This window comes from Nilaparvata lugens, chromosome X (assembly GCF_014356525.2).
Source record: "Nilaparvata lugens isolate BPH chromosome X, ASM1435652v1, whole genome shotgun sequence".
NCBI lineage: Eukaryota > Metazoa > Arthropoda > Insecta > Hemiptera > Delphacidae > Nilaparvata > Nilaparvata lugens.
In genome coordinates, this window is record NC_052518.1 from 8,472,799 (window position 1) to 8,489,520 (window position 16,722).

The 16,722-nt window shown below is 39.7% G+C and overlaps 1 protein-coding gene across 2 annotated transcripts in view; it reads left to right on the forward strand.

The window, feature by feature from the left end:
• The window catches only part of LOC111064505, a 127,835-nt gene that overhangs the window by 34,829 nt on the left and 76,284 nt on the right, over positions 1-16,722 (forward strand). For both annotated transcript variants that reach the window (XM_039442348.1, XM_039442349.1), the window contains exons 7-8: positions 7,943-8,298; positions 15,395-15,554. In XM_039442348.1, the coding sequence (XP_039298282.1) occupies positions 7,943-8,298; positions 15,395-15,554 (516 nt within the window). The remainder of the gene's footprint in view (positions 1-7,942; positions 8,299-15,394; positions 15,555-16,722) is intronic.

The following is a 16,722-nucleotide window of genomic DNA, read 5'->3' on the forward strand; positions in this document are numbered from 1 at the left end:
ATGTAGTAGTGTTTGAATGGCGGGGCGGCTGTTACTCATGTGGTGGCTGTCCTCGAACTCGGTGTCCTTGATATTATTATAACGTGCAGTGAGGTATACCACAGTCATTGTTACCAACTTAATTTTTGTTTTCGTGCACTAATCCTCCATATAACCCACCAACTATTTTGCGTTGCCATGTTGCAAATCTGGAGTGCAGAAAAAATTTTCCCGCACTAGAGCGGAAAAGTGATTCTTTGCGTTCTGTAATCAGTGCAGGAATGGCCACTTTCCAAGGTAACTGTAGGAAAAATATATTAACATATATCATTGTGTGACATCCACTTCATCGAGATCTCAATTAATCAAGAATCAGCGCGGGTAGGCAACTTCAGAACGTCAAGTTTTCAATTTGTTGTTGTTGTAGTAACTTCGGGAACCCTGTTGTTTCACTCCTCCTCCGTCTGAAGGCCCAGGAAGCGGGCCACCCCACAGGGGTCGGTCCAGAGGCTGGTGGCTGTCAGTAGTGTCGGCTTCGAGTGGCAGCTGAAAAGATGTTCCGTTCTGTGGGGTCCGCCGCCATAGTCGGGACATGCATCACGCACATTATCAGTGATTCTGGACTTGTAACGGTTCACAATCACAGAGAAGCCCGATAAGTTGAGCTCAGTTGAGCAAGGATGTTGCGAGTTCTTCTGAACAGGCTTTTCTCATCAGCATTTATTTGGGGTGGATACCCCCCAATGTTTATGTTTGAAGGGACGGATTCAAGATCCAAAGGTTCGAGGAACCTCACACGTCAACCGAAGCTTATTGTGTGTCCCAAAAGTATGTTAGTTAGGCAAACCAACTGCCGTATCCTTTACAAGGTCCAGGAGTTTTTTCCCTATACCAACATCCCATTCCTCACCTGGTTGCTTGTAGCCAAACAGAGCCCTTCTTCTAGCTCCAAGACTTTCGCAATCCAGTATGATATGCTTGGCAGTCTCTGCAGACTGATTACAAAGCTTACACATCTGGCTTTCATTTCTGAGTCCAATTGTGTGGAGATGTTTCCTGAAGTGGCCATGTCCAGTTATCAGAGCAATTACCTGCTTGACCTGACCTCTACCCAGACTCACCAGCCACCTGGTGAAGCGAGGGCTTGTGTCTGCCAGCAGTCTTTGCCAAGTGCTTGACCAGGGTGACCCTGCCATTGCTGGTGGTGTAAGTCCCTGGACCATTTATTTATTGTGTGGAAGGCAGTTGTTTTACTTATGCCACAGCCCGGCTCTGGGCCAAGGAATGGCATACTAGAACCCCGCTTAGCAAGCTCATCTGCACGCTCATTACCTCCTATGCCTACATGGCCAAGTACCCAACCAAGATGCACAGAGTTGAGGGTTGCAAGCCTGCTGAGCGTTTTGTGGCACTCCCACACCAATTTGGACTTGATTTCGTTGGAGTCAAGAGCCTTGAGGGCTGCCTGACAGTCTGACAGGATACTATATGCTTATTGCAGTAGCGCCTGGCAATGCCTATGTTGGCACAAGCCATGATGCCCCAAATCTCTGCCAGAAAGATGGTGCAGTGTTGTCCCAGACTTGCATAGACTTGTGTTCTAGGTGAATCACTGTACACCCCGTAGCCAGATTTCCCTTCAATGAGAGGACCGTCTGTGTACCAGACAAGGCTGCCTCTTTTGCTCTCTAGAGCAGAATTTAACAGAGAAAGGTTTAGTAAAAACCAACTCCGTGCTCATGACATCTGACGTCATCTCAAGCACAGGGCTGTGAGCAACAGCTTTGGCGATTGTGCAGTGGCCTGTTCCAGACAGGCCTTCTCTCCATTGGCCTGCAACTTTCAGTCGATAGGCTGATTTCCGTGCCTCTGCCATAATAAAAATGTTCAATGGCAGTAAGTCAAGAGCAACTTCAAGAGTCTCTGCTCTGGTACACAGCAGCTGATGGGCTGCTCCTGAAAGCTGCAGTGACTATAAGTGTTTGCATCCTTTGTAGACTTGTGAGTTTGGCTGTGGCTGTAACCTGGTTCACCTTTGTCCACCAAAGACAGGATTAAGTTCCAGTCTGCTAATGCTCTCGTCGACCGACGTTTTGGGCCATATGAATAAAACCGAAGCATATGCTCATGAGCATGGAGCATAAGGTTTTGCTCATGAGCATTAGGTAGAAGCATAAGCATTTGCTTATTTTTATATGAATAAGCCTTACCTTATGCTCCTGAACTCTGGAGCAAATACTCACGTATTTTAAAGATTTTTCATCAGCTGATTCGCCTTTGTGACCTTACTTTGTTTTTATAGCTCACGTAAACGCTAAATATGCAAGTAGGAGACACCGCTTGTGTTGCGTCGTCTGCTCTGTTTTCTATTTATGAATTGAGTTTTAGGTTACTTGAGTTAATAATTTTAAAATAATAGCGTGGTAAAATGCATATCTATAATAATCTTCAGCATAATATTATAATATCAATAGCCTTCTTATAATCGTCTACACTCTCATCTTCTTAAATGCCTATTTTCTTTTTTTGTGATGGGTATCTTTATATCAGATAGCTATCTTTTGTATTTATTATTTTGTAGGAATAATGGTGATATATACCATGGTTGAATCTAAAAATAGTTTTATAGTTCTCAACTATTGGTTGTGATCGTATCTGGTATAGTTTTCTCTTCCTCATACAAATTCGTTGAGCCATTTTACTATGAGCAAAAGGTGAAAAGCTGCTCTAGACTAAGTTGAGCAAATGCTCTAGTTTATTCATACAATTTTGAGTATAAGCTTTTACTTTTGAGCAAATGCTCCAGTTTATTCATACAATTTTGAGTATAAGCTTTTACTTTTGAGCAAATGCTCAAACTATTTTTTTGATGAGCATGAGCAAAAGGTTTTGCTCACGTTTATTTATAGAAAATAAAGCATATGCTCCATATTTGAGAAGTATAAGCAAATGCTCAACTTTATTCATATGGCCCTTTGTGTATGGACTTGATCCCCTCTTTGTACCTGATGCTATCGATGGATGGTCTTGGTTCCAAGCACTCAATTTCGCAGATCAGATCATTTACTGATCTTCTTATATGTTTTGGGGGCGGCTCCTTTAGGGTGACATGGTGGCAAGGATGATCCTGTTGGTGGCAGGCTAACAGGTACAGCTGGGATATCATGCTGTTGTGGCACTTGACTTTTAGGATTTCAGTCTCGCGATGCAGATGGTCCTCATCTGACATGAGGACACAGCCAGTTGATGTTCGTAGGGCTGCATTCTGGCATAATTGTAAAGTACGAGAGCTGAGGTGACCAAATGGGTGCTGCATAGTTCAGGATAGGCCAGTTTATGGCTTTGTAAGACCTCAGCAGTGTTTCTTTGTTCTTGCCCCATGTACTGCCTGAAATGCACTTTAGCACGTTGTTCCTTGTCTTCAGCTTTCCGCGGATTTGCTGCGCATGTGCATTGAACGTTAGAAGTAGATAGAATGTAACACCGAGGAATTTCGGGTTGGGCACTGTTGGTACCCCATGGCCATTGATCTCGATTGGTAGCATGGTGCTTACTTCTCTAGTCCATGTCGTGAACAGTGTTGCGGATGACTTCTCTGGTGCAAGAGACAGGCTATGTGATTTGAACCATTCCTCCAGTGCTCCCAGGTAGGTGTTAATATTGTCGCACATGATGTCCAGGTTGTTGCCAGTTGCAAGAATGGTGCAGTCATCGGCTTATGATATCAAAGTAATACCATTTGGTGGCGGCGGGACCATGCTCATGATAGGTTGAATAGTGTGGGCGATTGGACACCCCCTTGGGGAACACCTTGCTTCACCTTCCTGTATCTAGATCTGCAATTGCGGAGCTCAACAAACGTTTGACGGCCACAAAGATAGTTTAACAACCATCTTTTGATGTATGGTGGTGCAGATGTTTCATGAATGCAGTTGAACAGGTGCGAATAGTGTGGGCGATAGGACACCCCCTTGGGGAACACCTTGCTTCACCTTCCTGTATCTAGATCTGCAATTGCGGAGCTCAACAAACGTTTGACGGCCACAAAGATAGTTTAACAACCATCTTTTGATATATGGTAGTGCAGATGTTTCATGAATGCAGTTGAACAGGTGCGAATAGTGTGTGCGATAGGACACCCCCTTGGGGAACACCTTGCTTCACCTTCCTGTATCTAGATCTGCAATTGCGGAGCTCAACGAACGTTCGACAGCCACAAAGATAGTTTAACAACAATCTTTTGATATATGGTGGTGCAGATGTTTCATGAATGCAGTTGAACAGGTGCGAATAGTGTGGGCGATAGGACACCCCCTTGGGGAACACCTTGCTTCACCTTCCTGTATCTAGATCTGCAATTGCGGAGCTCAACGAACGTTTGACGGCCACAAAGATAGTTTAACAGCAATCTTTTGATGTATGGTGGTGCAGATGTTTCATGAATGTAGTTGAATAGGTGCGTGTGAGAAACCGAGTTTTCAGTTTGTCAGTTGTATCTGTTTGAATACAGTTTGTATTCTGTTGCTTCAAGAAAGTCCAGTGGATATAGTATCATATTGTTGCGGGTGTACACTAATGAAACACTTGAGGCGGTTCATACTGATTAGTTTTATTACTTATAGCACTATAACACACGGAGGTAAACTAGAAACAACTAAAAACTGATAACCACCTGATAAATTACACCGAATTATCGCAAGCGTTCGTTCAGTCACTAATACAAATAACGATATAAGAATAACTGTCACTAAGAATCTTATTATATATATTAAAGCTGCAAAAAACAAATAAAAAAACGAAAAATTCACAGCCAATACTGCTGATTGTCTCGGAGAAATAAAAAAGGATATTATCACTTCTGTCACGATTAGGAGTAGCCTACGATTTCCACTCTGTTTTCTCAACTGAACTCCGACTGCAACACGCGCCATTTATTATAGGCAGAAGTATTGAGAATATTCTAGAGGTGGTGAATAATCATCCGACCAATGGCAGCGCATGGATGTCGCTAGAAGCTTCTAGACTGAATTTGCCGTTGGTCGACAGCTCTGTGCGCAAAAAACCGGAACACACTGGAAGATTCCAGAAACCCCTCGCCTCTGCCGCCCCTCTAAAGGCCTCATCCATAACAATATATTTAATTCTAAAATTATTAAATTATACTAGCATGTCCTTTAAAATCAAGAAACTAACCTCTAAAATTTTCCTAATCTAGCTTTTAACGTTTAACTTCTTCATAACCCATTCTCACTAATCTTCAATATAATAGACTGACGAAACGTTTAAACGTTTTTTTAACCAGATCACTCCCGTGTTATCGAATGGGCACGTTAAACTGTCGGTCCCGGCTGAAGTATTACAGTCGTATAGCCCAATGATGGCTCAAATTATGTATTCAGGTGGTGGGACCTTCCCGCAAGGGACACCCCACCAACAAAAGCCATACGAATTTACTTTTTTACTTTAATAGGCTGACTATTAGCCTGTATCAGCTGTATCAGCCTGCAACGAAAACTTGTGATGCCGTGAGACTTGACGAACTAAACGATTCAACTCTTCATTTGTCTCAGTATCTCATCTAATGGTCGAAATGAGACACTTGATGAACTGAGACACTCCCTTATCATTGACGACTTTGTCAACATTGTAATGGTTTGGGGTAAACAAGTTGATTATTCTGAACTTGTAAGTGAGGTCCCCGTTTTAGTGGCAGTGGAGGAAGATAGGAGAAAAACACTGCTAATCAAACACTGCCATTATAACTTGGACACCACTATAGTTATTCTACATATATTTCTAGAACCTATATTTTGATTATTTTTCTGTAAGTATAAATTTACTAATTATTGCATCATAATAATGGTAGCCCTTCACACCACCCCTTACAGCCAACCCGTTCCACCCCATGGTACCAAGTGACTAGTGAGTATATGCTTGAGCAATTTGCGTGCAATAGAACGACACAAGTGGCGTGCAATAGAACGACACAAGTGGCGTGCAATAGAACGACACAAGTGGCGTGCAATAGAACGACACAAGTGGCGTGCAATAGAACGACACAAGTGGCGTGCAATAGAACGACACAAGTGGCGTGCAATAGAACGACACAAGTGGCGTGCAATAGAACGACACAAGTGGCGTGCAATAGAACGACACAAGTGGCGTGCAATAGAACGACACAAGTGGCGTGCAATAGAACGACACAAGTGGCGTGCAATAGAACGACACAAGTGGCGTGCAATAGAACGACACAAGTGACCTTTGTTTATTGCAACTGTCATGAAAGTGTGTTTTGGAATTCATAACTCTTGTATAGGTTCCTGTAAGGATCTTATTCTCCTCTTCAAAATTCTTGATACTTCAAAAAAATCTATTTGATTTGACAGTTTATTACCAACTGCAACGCATCTTTCTACCGGAGCAGTGCAGTTTCTAAGAACGGCATGAAATTGGTGGTACTGTCTCAGGTCTGGCGCCGGTACAACGGCACCAACTCCTCGGTCGCCAACTTTCACTCGTCCATGTAGACAGTCGTGCAAAAAAATGGCATAAAACTCTAATCTCCGCCATTCCAAAGATTAGACTTTCACCTCATTGCAAAACTGTTTATAAGGACTGCTCCATATTTGACATGAGCCATTTCAACACCAGACTCACAAACCTCCTTTGTACAGATTCCACTTTCTTTGTTGTGCATATTCTGTCTTCATTTCCAACGATAGAGGCGTACTCCAAGTGACATCGAACGATGGAACAGTAGAAAGTCTTCAATGTTTGAGGATTTTTAAAGTTTCTGCTAATCCACCTTATTACACCAAGTTGCCTCCTTGCCTTAGCTACAATATCATCAATATGTACCATCATCTGTAGTGTTGTGGTGTAGTACTAAAGTAGGGTTCAATTTGCAATAGTATTTCAATTTTATTTAAAATATTATTATTTTTGTATTCTTATATAATGTATCAGGAATCATTGTATTACTGTGTTATGGAAGCAATTATTGGGAGAAATTCTGTTTTCTTCCATGTTTTCATAAATAATATTGATGAACATATCTTGACGAACTGAGACCCTCCTTTATTATTGACGATTTTGCTAACATTGTAAAGGTTTTGGGAAACAATAATCGAATTATATCAAGGAATAAAATTTTTCAATAAGCTTCCCATCGGATTGAAATATCTAAAAATACACAGAAAGAATTTCCAATTTGAGTTTAAGAATAAGTATTTGCTGGATAAGAGTTTTTATTGTGAACATGAATGATCAATAATCAAGGAATAACGTTTTTCAATCAAATTCCCATCGGATTGAAATATCTAAAAATACACAGAAAACATTTCAATTTGAGGATAAGAAGTACCTGCTGGATAAGAGCTTTTATTCTGAACATGAATGATCAATGGAATAACTGATCAATAATCAAGGAATAACGTTTTTCAATAAAATTCCCATCGGATTGAAATATCTGAAAATACACAGAAAACATTTCAATTTGAGGATAAGAAGTATCTGCTGGAGCTTTTATTCTGTACATGAATGTGTGAAATGTCCTCTTTCATATCCATGTTGTATTGTGTTGAACTGCAGTGTTGACTAAACTTGTGTGTAATTTAATGTCTAATATCTAGTGTATTGTATGACTAATAATTGAAGGGCACAAGGGAAAAACAACCAAAGTCACAAGATCTTTTTCTTCTCCTCCTTTTTCTTTTTCTTATTCTTCTCCTTCTCCATTTTTCCTTCTTCCCCTTTCTCTCCTTTTTTCCTTCTCCTTCTCCTTCTTCTCTTTATCCTTCTAATCCGAGAATGTTGTTCGTTTTTCCCCTGTGCCCTTCAAAATTGTTTTGCGATTTTTGCTCTCATATGTACCTGACGATGTCCATGTATTTGTATAAATCCTCACGACAATAAAGAATGAATTGAATTATTAGAAACAAATATTTGAATTTAATTTCAACAGGGACCAGCCAGCTCCCCGTCCCCGGCGCCCAAGAGCGTTGCGCCCAGCTCCTCCCCCGTGGCGGGCGCGGCGGTCGCAGCGGGTGCGGCAGGAATCAACGGCGTCCCGAACTACCGCTGCTACGCGTGCGGATCGCAACAACCCCGCGCCCAGATGGACTGGCTGTCGACGGGTGCGGAGGGCATGAACTCTCACGCAATGCACTTCCCGTTCCTGTGTAGTTTGGCGAACCGCGCAACGGGCAACGCGTGTGTTGACTCCACTGGACGTGTGCTAGTCTGCAGGACGTGTGCCGATCATCTGTCGCGCCAATGGGAAGGCCAGGAGGTGGAACGTGTGCCGCTCGAACGCAGAAAGTGAGTACCGAAAATAATAGAATAGAATATTTATTTTCTTCAACAATTCCATTGTTTATAAAGTTGATTGTATTCAAATTGATTTATAAAAGTAACCACAAATTAATAGAATAAATATTAGCAATAGTACAATACGGCACTACCGGCAAAAAACAACTTGTGCGCCGGCAGTGAGTTCGAACAACCATGATAAACATATTAATAGGAAAATAAAATAGAGCTTATTATAAACAACTAAATTTTATAAAACTAGATCTTATTGTATACTAGCGGGTAACCCGTGCTCCGCAAGGGTATTTTAAAACTTGACCGAGTGTAATTCTGAAGAGTTTGAAGTAGACCTAGAAACATCCTCGGTTAATTAAGATTCTATATGCAAAATTTCAAGCTAATTCAAGTCCAGTAGTTTAGACGTGATGATGCGTCAAACTTAATTCTCCTATCACGTACGTGTATAAGCCAGTTCTTTCCTTTATTACAGTATAGATGAGTTCTTCAACTTGGTACTAACATTATAAAGTGACAGAACTCAAATCTTGTTAAGCATCCTCAACTTAATGCCAACCTGACAAAATTGGACTGGTTATTAATTTAATTACCAATTTTAACCATTTTGCTTCGAAGAGGTAGTCCCTCTAGATTATAGTATATTAACATATGGTTTGTACATTTCAATTATAATGTCCCATGAATTAAATTTGAACATTAATTCTGAAAAATCTAGAAGGAAAATTGAAATTCGGGCTTCGAGGTGCACGAGATTGATATTTTTATAATCTATTTGCAAAATTTGGAGATCTAAATCATTCCCGTGTTTCCGGTATGCAATCCACAAGTTGACATGTTTTGATGCGAACAAACACAACCCTACTCTCTCTTATTATATAGATGTGGGAAATGTGATTGAAAAGCATATGTTTAGCCATGTTGTTATCAACATGTGTATGAGATTATTATCCAAAGTAATAGATAAACAAGTTGAAATAACACTCAGTTTGAAATGTGCTGAGTGCAAATTTTTTGAAGTATCTCCATATTATTGATGGCTTGTCCCTGAACAAATAAAATGATTATTTCTCATATATCTCATAATCATCAAAGATATGAGTTGAGATTAGTTGCATTGGACTCCCAAATAAGACTTTTATTAGCGACGATTACCCAGACTAGGTTAAGTGCCAGGCCCAAGCCACATGAAGCGTTTCTTCAGGCGTTTTTGCACTGGTGGCGGACAAGTCGGCAGGGCAAGAAGCTCTCCTGGCTGATTATCAGCTGATTGGGTTGGCATTCGGGAATCAGCTGATAATTAACCAATCGGAGAGCTTCCTGCACTGACGACTCATCCGTCGCCAGTGTAAACACTTCATGTGGCTAGGCCATTAATATAAGGGTGGCTTTTGCGAAAGCCTTCCAACGTCAGAGCTGAGCAACGATTACACAACCAATAGATAATACTATTCATTGAATAACTATAACTATTATTAATTGAATGTACAGAAGGTTGGGTAGCTCTTCGCAGTTGGTGTAGTGGCAGCTGACAGCTGTTAGTTAGTCTATCACATGTTATGATTATATTCTCTGTAACAAAAACAAATAAGCAAAGACCTTAAAGATGCATAGACTCACATGCTGCACGACTTACAAGCCCTTGTAATCTATAATATTACAAATATAATAATATCTCGTGCTAAAATACCTCAATGGCAGCCTTCAATTTCAAGTAAGAGCTAGCAATAGGGAGGCATGTGGGTCTATACCTCTTTAAGGTCTTTGCAAATAAGTGTCTCTTAGTCTGTGCATCTTGGTTGGGTAACTATGTAGGTATAGGTGGTAACGAGCGTGCAGATGGGCTTGCTAAGCGGCCCATAGCTGTGGCATAAGTAAAACAACTGCCTTTCACACAATAAATGTTCCAGTAAATGTTCAAGGACTTACCACCATCAATGGCCATGTCACCTTGTTCAAGCACTTGGCAAAAGGCTGCTAGCAGAAGCAAGCTCTTCTGGCTGGTGAGGTTGGGTAGAGTTCAGGTCAAGCAGTTGATTGCTCTGATAACTGGACATGGCCACTTCAGGAAACATCTCCATATAATTAGATTCAGAAATGAAAGTCAGATGTGTAGGCTTTGTAATCAGTCTGAAGAGACTGCCAAGCATATCATAGATTGGATTGCGAGTGACTAGGGGCTAGGAGAAGGGTTCTGTTTGGCTGCAAGCAACCAGGTGATGAATAGGATGTTAGTATAGGGGAAAAACTCCTGGATCTTGTAAATGACACAGGTATTGGTTTGCCCAACTTAGTACTTGGGACACACAATAAGCTTCGGTTGACGTGTGAGGTTCTTTGAACCTTTGGATCCTTGAATCTGTCCCTTCAAAACATAACATAAGTGTCTCTTGGATATTAGTTTAGATTTAAGCATTAAATATAAATATTTAATCATTTAATATATATAATAAGCATTTAATATATCAATATATATATAATAACTTTATATTTAAGCATTTTTATATTAGATTTAAGCAGACGTTTCTTTCGTTGAACATTTTCAAAGAATATTGAATATTGAAACTTAGACGTCAATCATCTGTATCTCTACAGCTGATATCACATCATTGTAAAATGTTGAATGCCGCATCCACATGTTGGCCCAATGAAGGCCAATGACGACCAGCGCCAGTGTGTGGATGGGTGGTTTGTCAGCGCTGGCCTTCATTGAACCTTCACCAGGCTGGGCCAACTTACTGGGCCGCCAACATGTGGCTGCGGCATTATTGTAGTTTGAAAATCTCCAGTTTGTCTTGTCAATATGATACAATTGTGATTGGTGGATGGACTTGTGCCTTATAATTTAGAATATGTACTGAAATATGTTCAATATATCTTAGAAGACAACTATTTTGACAACGGTTGTGACTGATGTGGAGTAAAACGTAGAAAGTGACTGAACCTTATTTCGATATTATTGATACCTCAACTGATATTATTCCGAATCTGGAAGAGGTATATTGAAGGGTCCGTCTGTTTTTCTCTTCCAATATAATTTAATGATGAGTGACTTGTACAAGGTGGCGTAAATGGATCGGGTAATTTTATATTACTTGTCAAACTGTCAATTTCAAAGTTATTGCATTAAAATAAGTGCAAAACGTGTAGTTGCAATGGAAGTTTATAAACAAAAAATCATTCGAGTTAGTTTTTAGAAATTACATCCACCAAATGCCATCCTTCTCGAGCGACGCATTCTTGGAGTCGGTCCGTTGTCTGCCCCTTGGTCTTTTCCCTCCGGTTTGGCTGCAAGGAACTGTCTTATTGTCTTTGTTTTCGTCAGCCCTGCTTGCGTGCCCCAGCCACTTCAACTGCCTCTCCTCCAGTATCCCACTCACCGGCCTCACCTCCAAGCCCTGCCTCACAGTTTCATTTCGAATACGGTCCCTCCTATTTTTACTCACCATTCTTCTGAGGTAGCGCATTTCCGCTGCTGTGACCCTACTCATGTGCTTATCCAAGGTGGTCCAGCTTTCTGCTCCATACAGTATACCTTTGTAATCTATAATGTTACAAATATATTTCGTGCTAAAATACCTCAATGGCAGCCTTCAACTTCAAGTAAGAGCTAGCAATGGGGAGGCATGTTGTCCGTGCCTCAATGGATAAACAAATATAATGATTAACATAAATCCGACAGCTGTTAGTTAGTCTATAACATGTTATGATTATATTCTCTGAATCTTTAAGGTCTTTGCAAATAAGTGTCTCTTACTCTGTGCATCTTGGTTGGGTAACTATGTAGGTATAGGTGGTAACGAGCGTGCAGATGGGCTTGCTAAGTGGGGTTCCAGTATGCCATTCTTTGGTCAATAGCCAAGCTGTGGCATAAGTAAAACAACTGCCTTTCACACAATAAATGTTCCAGTAAATGTTCAAGGACTTACCACCATCAATGGCCATGTCACCTTGTTCAAGTTGTCACCCTGTTTTAATCAGTCTAAAGAGATGCCAAGCATATCATAGTTGGATTGCGAGTGACTAGGGGCTAGGAGAAGGGTTCTGTTTGGCTGCAAGCAACCACGTGATTAATAAGATGTTAGTATAGAGGAAAAACTCCGGATCTTGTAAAGGAGGTATTGGTTTGCCCAACTTAGTACTTGGGACACACAATAAGCTTCGGTTGACGTGTGAGGTTCTTTGAACCTATGCATCCTTCAATACGTCCCTTCAAAACATAAGTGTCTTTGACACTAAGGGTCTTTAACATAAGATTCTTTGACCCTTTGGATCCTTCAATACGTCCCTTCAAAACATAACATAAGTGTCTTTGACACTAAGGGTCTTTAACATAAGATTCTTTGACCCTTTGGATCCTTCAATACGTCCCTTCAAAACATAACATAAGTGTCTCTTGGATATTAGTTATGAAGCATTAAGACGTTTCTTCCGTTTAACATTTTCAAAGAATATTGAATATTGAAACTTAGACGTCATTCATCTGTATCTCTACAGCTGATATCACATCACTGTAAAATGTTAAATGCCACATCCACATGTTGGTCCAATGACGACCAGCGCTGGCCTTCATTGGCCTTCATTGAACCTTCACCAGGCTGGGCCAGCTTACTGAGCCAACATGTGGCTGCGGCAATAGAATATGTACTGAAATATGTTCAATATATTTAAGAAGACAACTATTTGGACAACGGTTGTGACTGATGTGGAGTAAAACGTAGAAAGTGACTGAACCTTATTTCGATATTATTGATACCTTAACTTCATTTATTTATTCATTCATTTATTTACAATGCAAATGACACTAATGTAATAACATTGAAAGATAAAATAATAAGGTAGTCCTTGTGCTATTTTCCTTCCAAATTTATAGGTCACAAAGTCCAAGATAAGGTTAGAATTTCACGTTTACAATTTTTATAAAATGTTGGTCCAAAATAAACATTAAAACTATAAATTTTGAATTTAGATGGCTTAAATTGATAAATTAGTTAGAAATATTCCACTCAATTACCATTTTTAAAGAATAATATTGAGTTATTTGAGAAAATTTGGAACTATTCAAGAAACACAAACTCGTAAACACTAAAGCTCAGCTGTTCTATGATATTATTCCGAATCTGGAAGAGGTATATTGAAGGGTCCGTCTGTTTCTCCTCTTCCAATATCATTTTAATGATGAGTGACTTTGTACAAGGTGGCGTAAATCGATCAGGTGATTTTATATTACTTGTCAAACTGTCAATTTTAAAGTTATTGCATTAAAATAAAATGCAAAACGTGTAGTTACAATGGAAGTTTATAAACAAAAAATTATTCGAGTTAGTTTTTAGAAATTACATCCATCAAATGCCATCCTTCTCGAGCGACGCATTCTTGGAGTCGGTCCTTAACGTTTCGCATCGCCTGCTCAAGCACATCACCAGGATTTCATAATAACCACGTTCTATTTAACCTCTTCATATTAGAGTAATTTGTTATACAGTCCACGGTGCGGGTGAAGACTTCTCGTATCTTAACCTTCCGGTAGTCGCGCCCTACTCAATCACACTAGCAGTCGCGTGTTGTATTTTTTACAACATCCAATTTTCCAAGTGTTATGTACTCTGTTTACTGTCAAAACATATTAATTAATTGTATAATTACTTTTTCCATCTTCATGGATTATTTTACGCCTATGAACATTTGGATGATTACCATTTCATAGCCCAATAAGGTACATCAAGCAAAGCTATTAATTCTGCGTTATTGATTCGTTTACAGTCCCCGTATACAGTCTTTCCCTATCTTATGCACAGTGCGACTTATGCACTGTCGCGACTAAATGGCACCTAAAGACTGAACCATTGCTCGGTTGATACTGCAACTCAGTGGAGTGATGGGGTAAAGTTTTGGAATTCATAGGTGACTCATTCACTGACACCACCCCATTCAATAGTTTTGTGCAGCAAAAAAACTGACACTGTTGTACTTTTTACAACAGCGCGACTGCCGGAAGGTTAACGTAAGGTTGATCACAGTTCATCATCACGTTAATTCATGGACACAAATGCATGTGGCTTCGACAAGACGGGACAACTACAGATCCCGCTAGGATATCAAAATGATAATTTTTATTCATCCTTGGAAAACAGCTGATAATAATTATTCGTCCTCTGTTGATGATGGAAGTAAGTGAGTTCATGTGTGTGGGACTGTGTCAAAATTATGACTCAGCTGTTGAATTCTTGTAATCATTCATTCAGGTACTTAGTGCCGGTTGCAAAAAAGCCGGGTTATTTTCAATCCTGATTAATTCCAGTAGATCCATCTTTTTGAAATGGTCTTCTCTGATTTGGTTCACATGAAATTTATCAGGATTAAAATTTAACCGGGTATTTGTGAGGGAAATTTTTTCATTCCTCTCGATATTAATCTCAATTTACTGTGATTAGATAGAACATTTCTGTATGAACTATGAATGTTATTATAATTTCTTCTTTCGTAATAAATTTTTATGGTTTTGTACTCCAGAGCGAAGCTCGGTCCCCGATATTAGAATTTCATTGGTCATTCAATATTTACAAAACAATACATCGACTTCGTCAAATTACATCCGTTTTAAATGACTGTGATTCATGAGTCAGACTTAAAAATACATGAATAAAATGCGTCGCTCGAGAAGGAGGGCATTCGATTGATGTAATTTTCAAAAACCAACAACTAAGTTTCCGTTAATAAACTTCCATTGTAACTACACATTTTGCACGCTATTTCATTCCCATAACTTTAAAATTGACAGTTTGACAAGTATTTTAAAACCACCCGATCCATCTGCGTCACCAAGTCCTAAGACTTGATGGATTAATAGTGAACTGTGATGCACTCGTAAGAACATTTAACCTTCTGCAACTACTCCACCAATAAAAAATTAGAAATTGAAATGCTTAGACAGCTTGAAGCCTTTTATGATGTAGGCTAACCTTACTTCGTCTGCACTACAATGCCAACCTGCTGTAGGATAATTTTCTAAAAAGCAACTGTATTAAAAAAATACTTCTATTGAAGAATTTATTATTGATGTTACAATGATTTTGTGTTTTTGTTTCAGATATGACTTGCCAAATTGTGGACTGGTGAATGGAGCTTTACCCCATATATCTCCTTCGCCGTCACCTTCAGTCCATGCTCTGCCCCCATCCATATTTTGTTTCCTTTGTGGTCTTCATTCGGAGAAGAGCATAGCCAAACCATTGTACAGTCGATCTCAGGTGAGTTGCTGTTTCCATTGTAAATCATGAAAAAACGTGATCAATTTAATTTATCGATTCTCATTTATTCATTTCATTTATTCATGCATGTGGCTTTTATGGCAGAGGCATCCTCGTTGAGATGTTCTGCCTCGACGAAATACCAAATTTTGCTCATTATAAACATTACAGTTGTTGTTGTATTGTGCGTGATGTTGTGATATTTTTCCATGATGAAAACACAGTTAGAAAGTGTCTACCACTTTTTATTATATACCATTTACAGCAGTACCAGATTTCATGGCTTAACCAGTCATAACTTTAGCCTCTTGTTCACAACAAAAGTATTAACAAAAGAACAAAAGTTGTAAACAAGACAGCTAAAGATGTGGCTAGGTAAGTCATGAAACCTTGTACTGTTTTGAATAGTTCTGTTGTTAATATAATAGGTAAAAGTGGTTGACGATTTCTAATTGTGTTTTCATCATAGTTCATAGGTTACACATATCAACATACACTTGAAAAATGGAAATGTTAATGTAGTGTATTTGACATTTTAAATTATGTGTTTGTTTATTTCAAGAAAACGTTGAGGTAGAATGAGGTTTAGTCACTAGAAAATGGTTGAAATTACAGCGACGTAATGGCAGGTGACCTCTTTCCCGTGACTTTTTTCTCTATATGAGGATGTTTTTTTGTTGATTTTTTGAAATATGTAGGCTATTAGTTTTGATTGTAAGCGGCCCATAAATATGCAATATTATTCTACAATATTGTACCTACTTATAAGGTCTTCGCTTGACAAAATCCGGAGCAATGGCCAACGAAGGCGAGCGCTGGCAAAGCAGCCATCCACACTCTTGCGCTCGTTGTCATTTCTACGCATTGGGCGATGGTGTGGATGCGGCATCACATTAGGCCACACAACTGTATTAAGCACGCCGTAGTCACAGCGGTGACCGCATCTGTTTACGACAGTTGTGTGGCCTGTTGTTATAAGCTGGTACTATATTTTACAATAGGAGCAATCAAGGAAAATTAAATATGGAGGATAAGAACAAACGAGGAACTAGGAAGATTGTTCGAGGAGACCAGTATTTTATCTGTTGTGAAAAGCATGAGGCTGAGATGGGCTGGTCATGAGCACAGAATGCATGAAGGGAGGGGTGCCAAAGATGATGCTGGAATG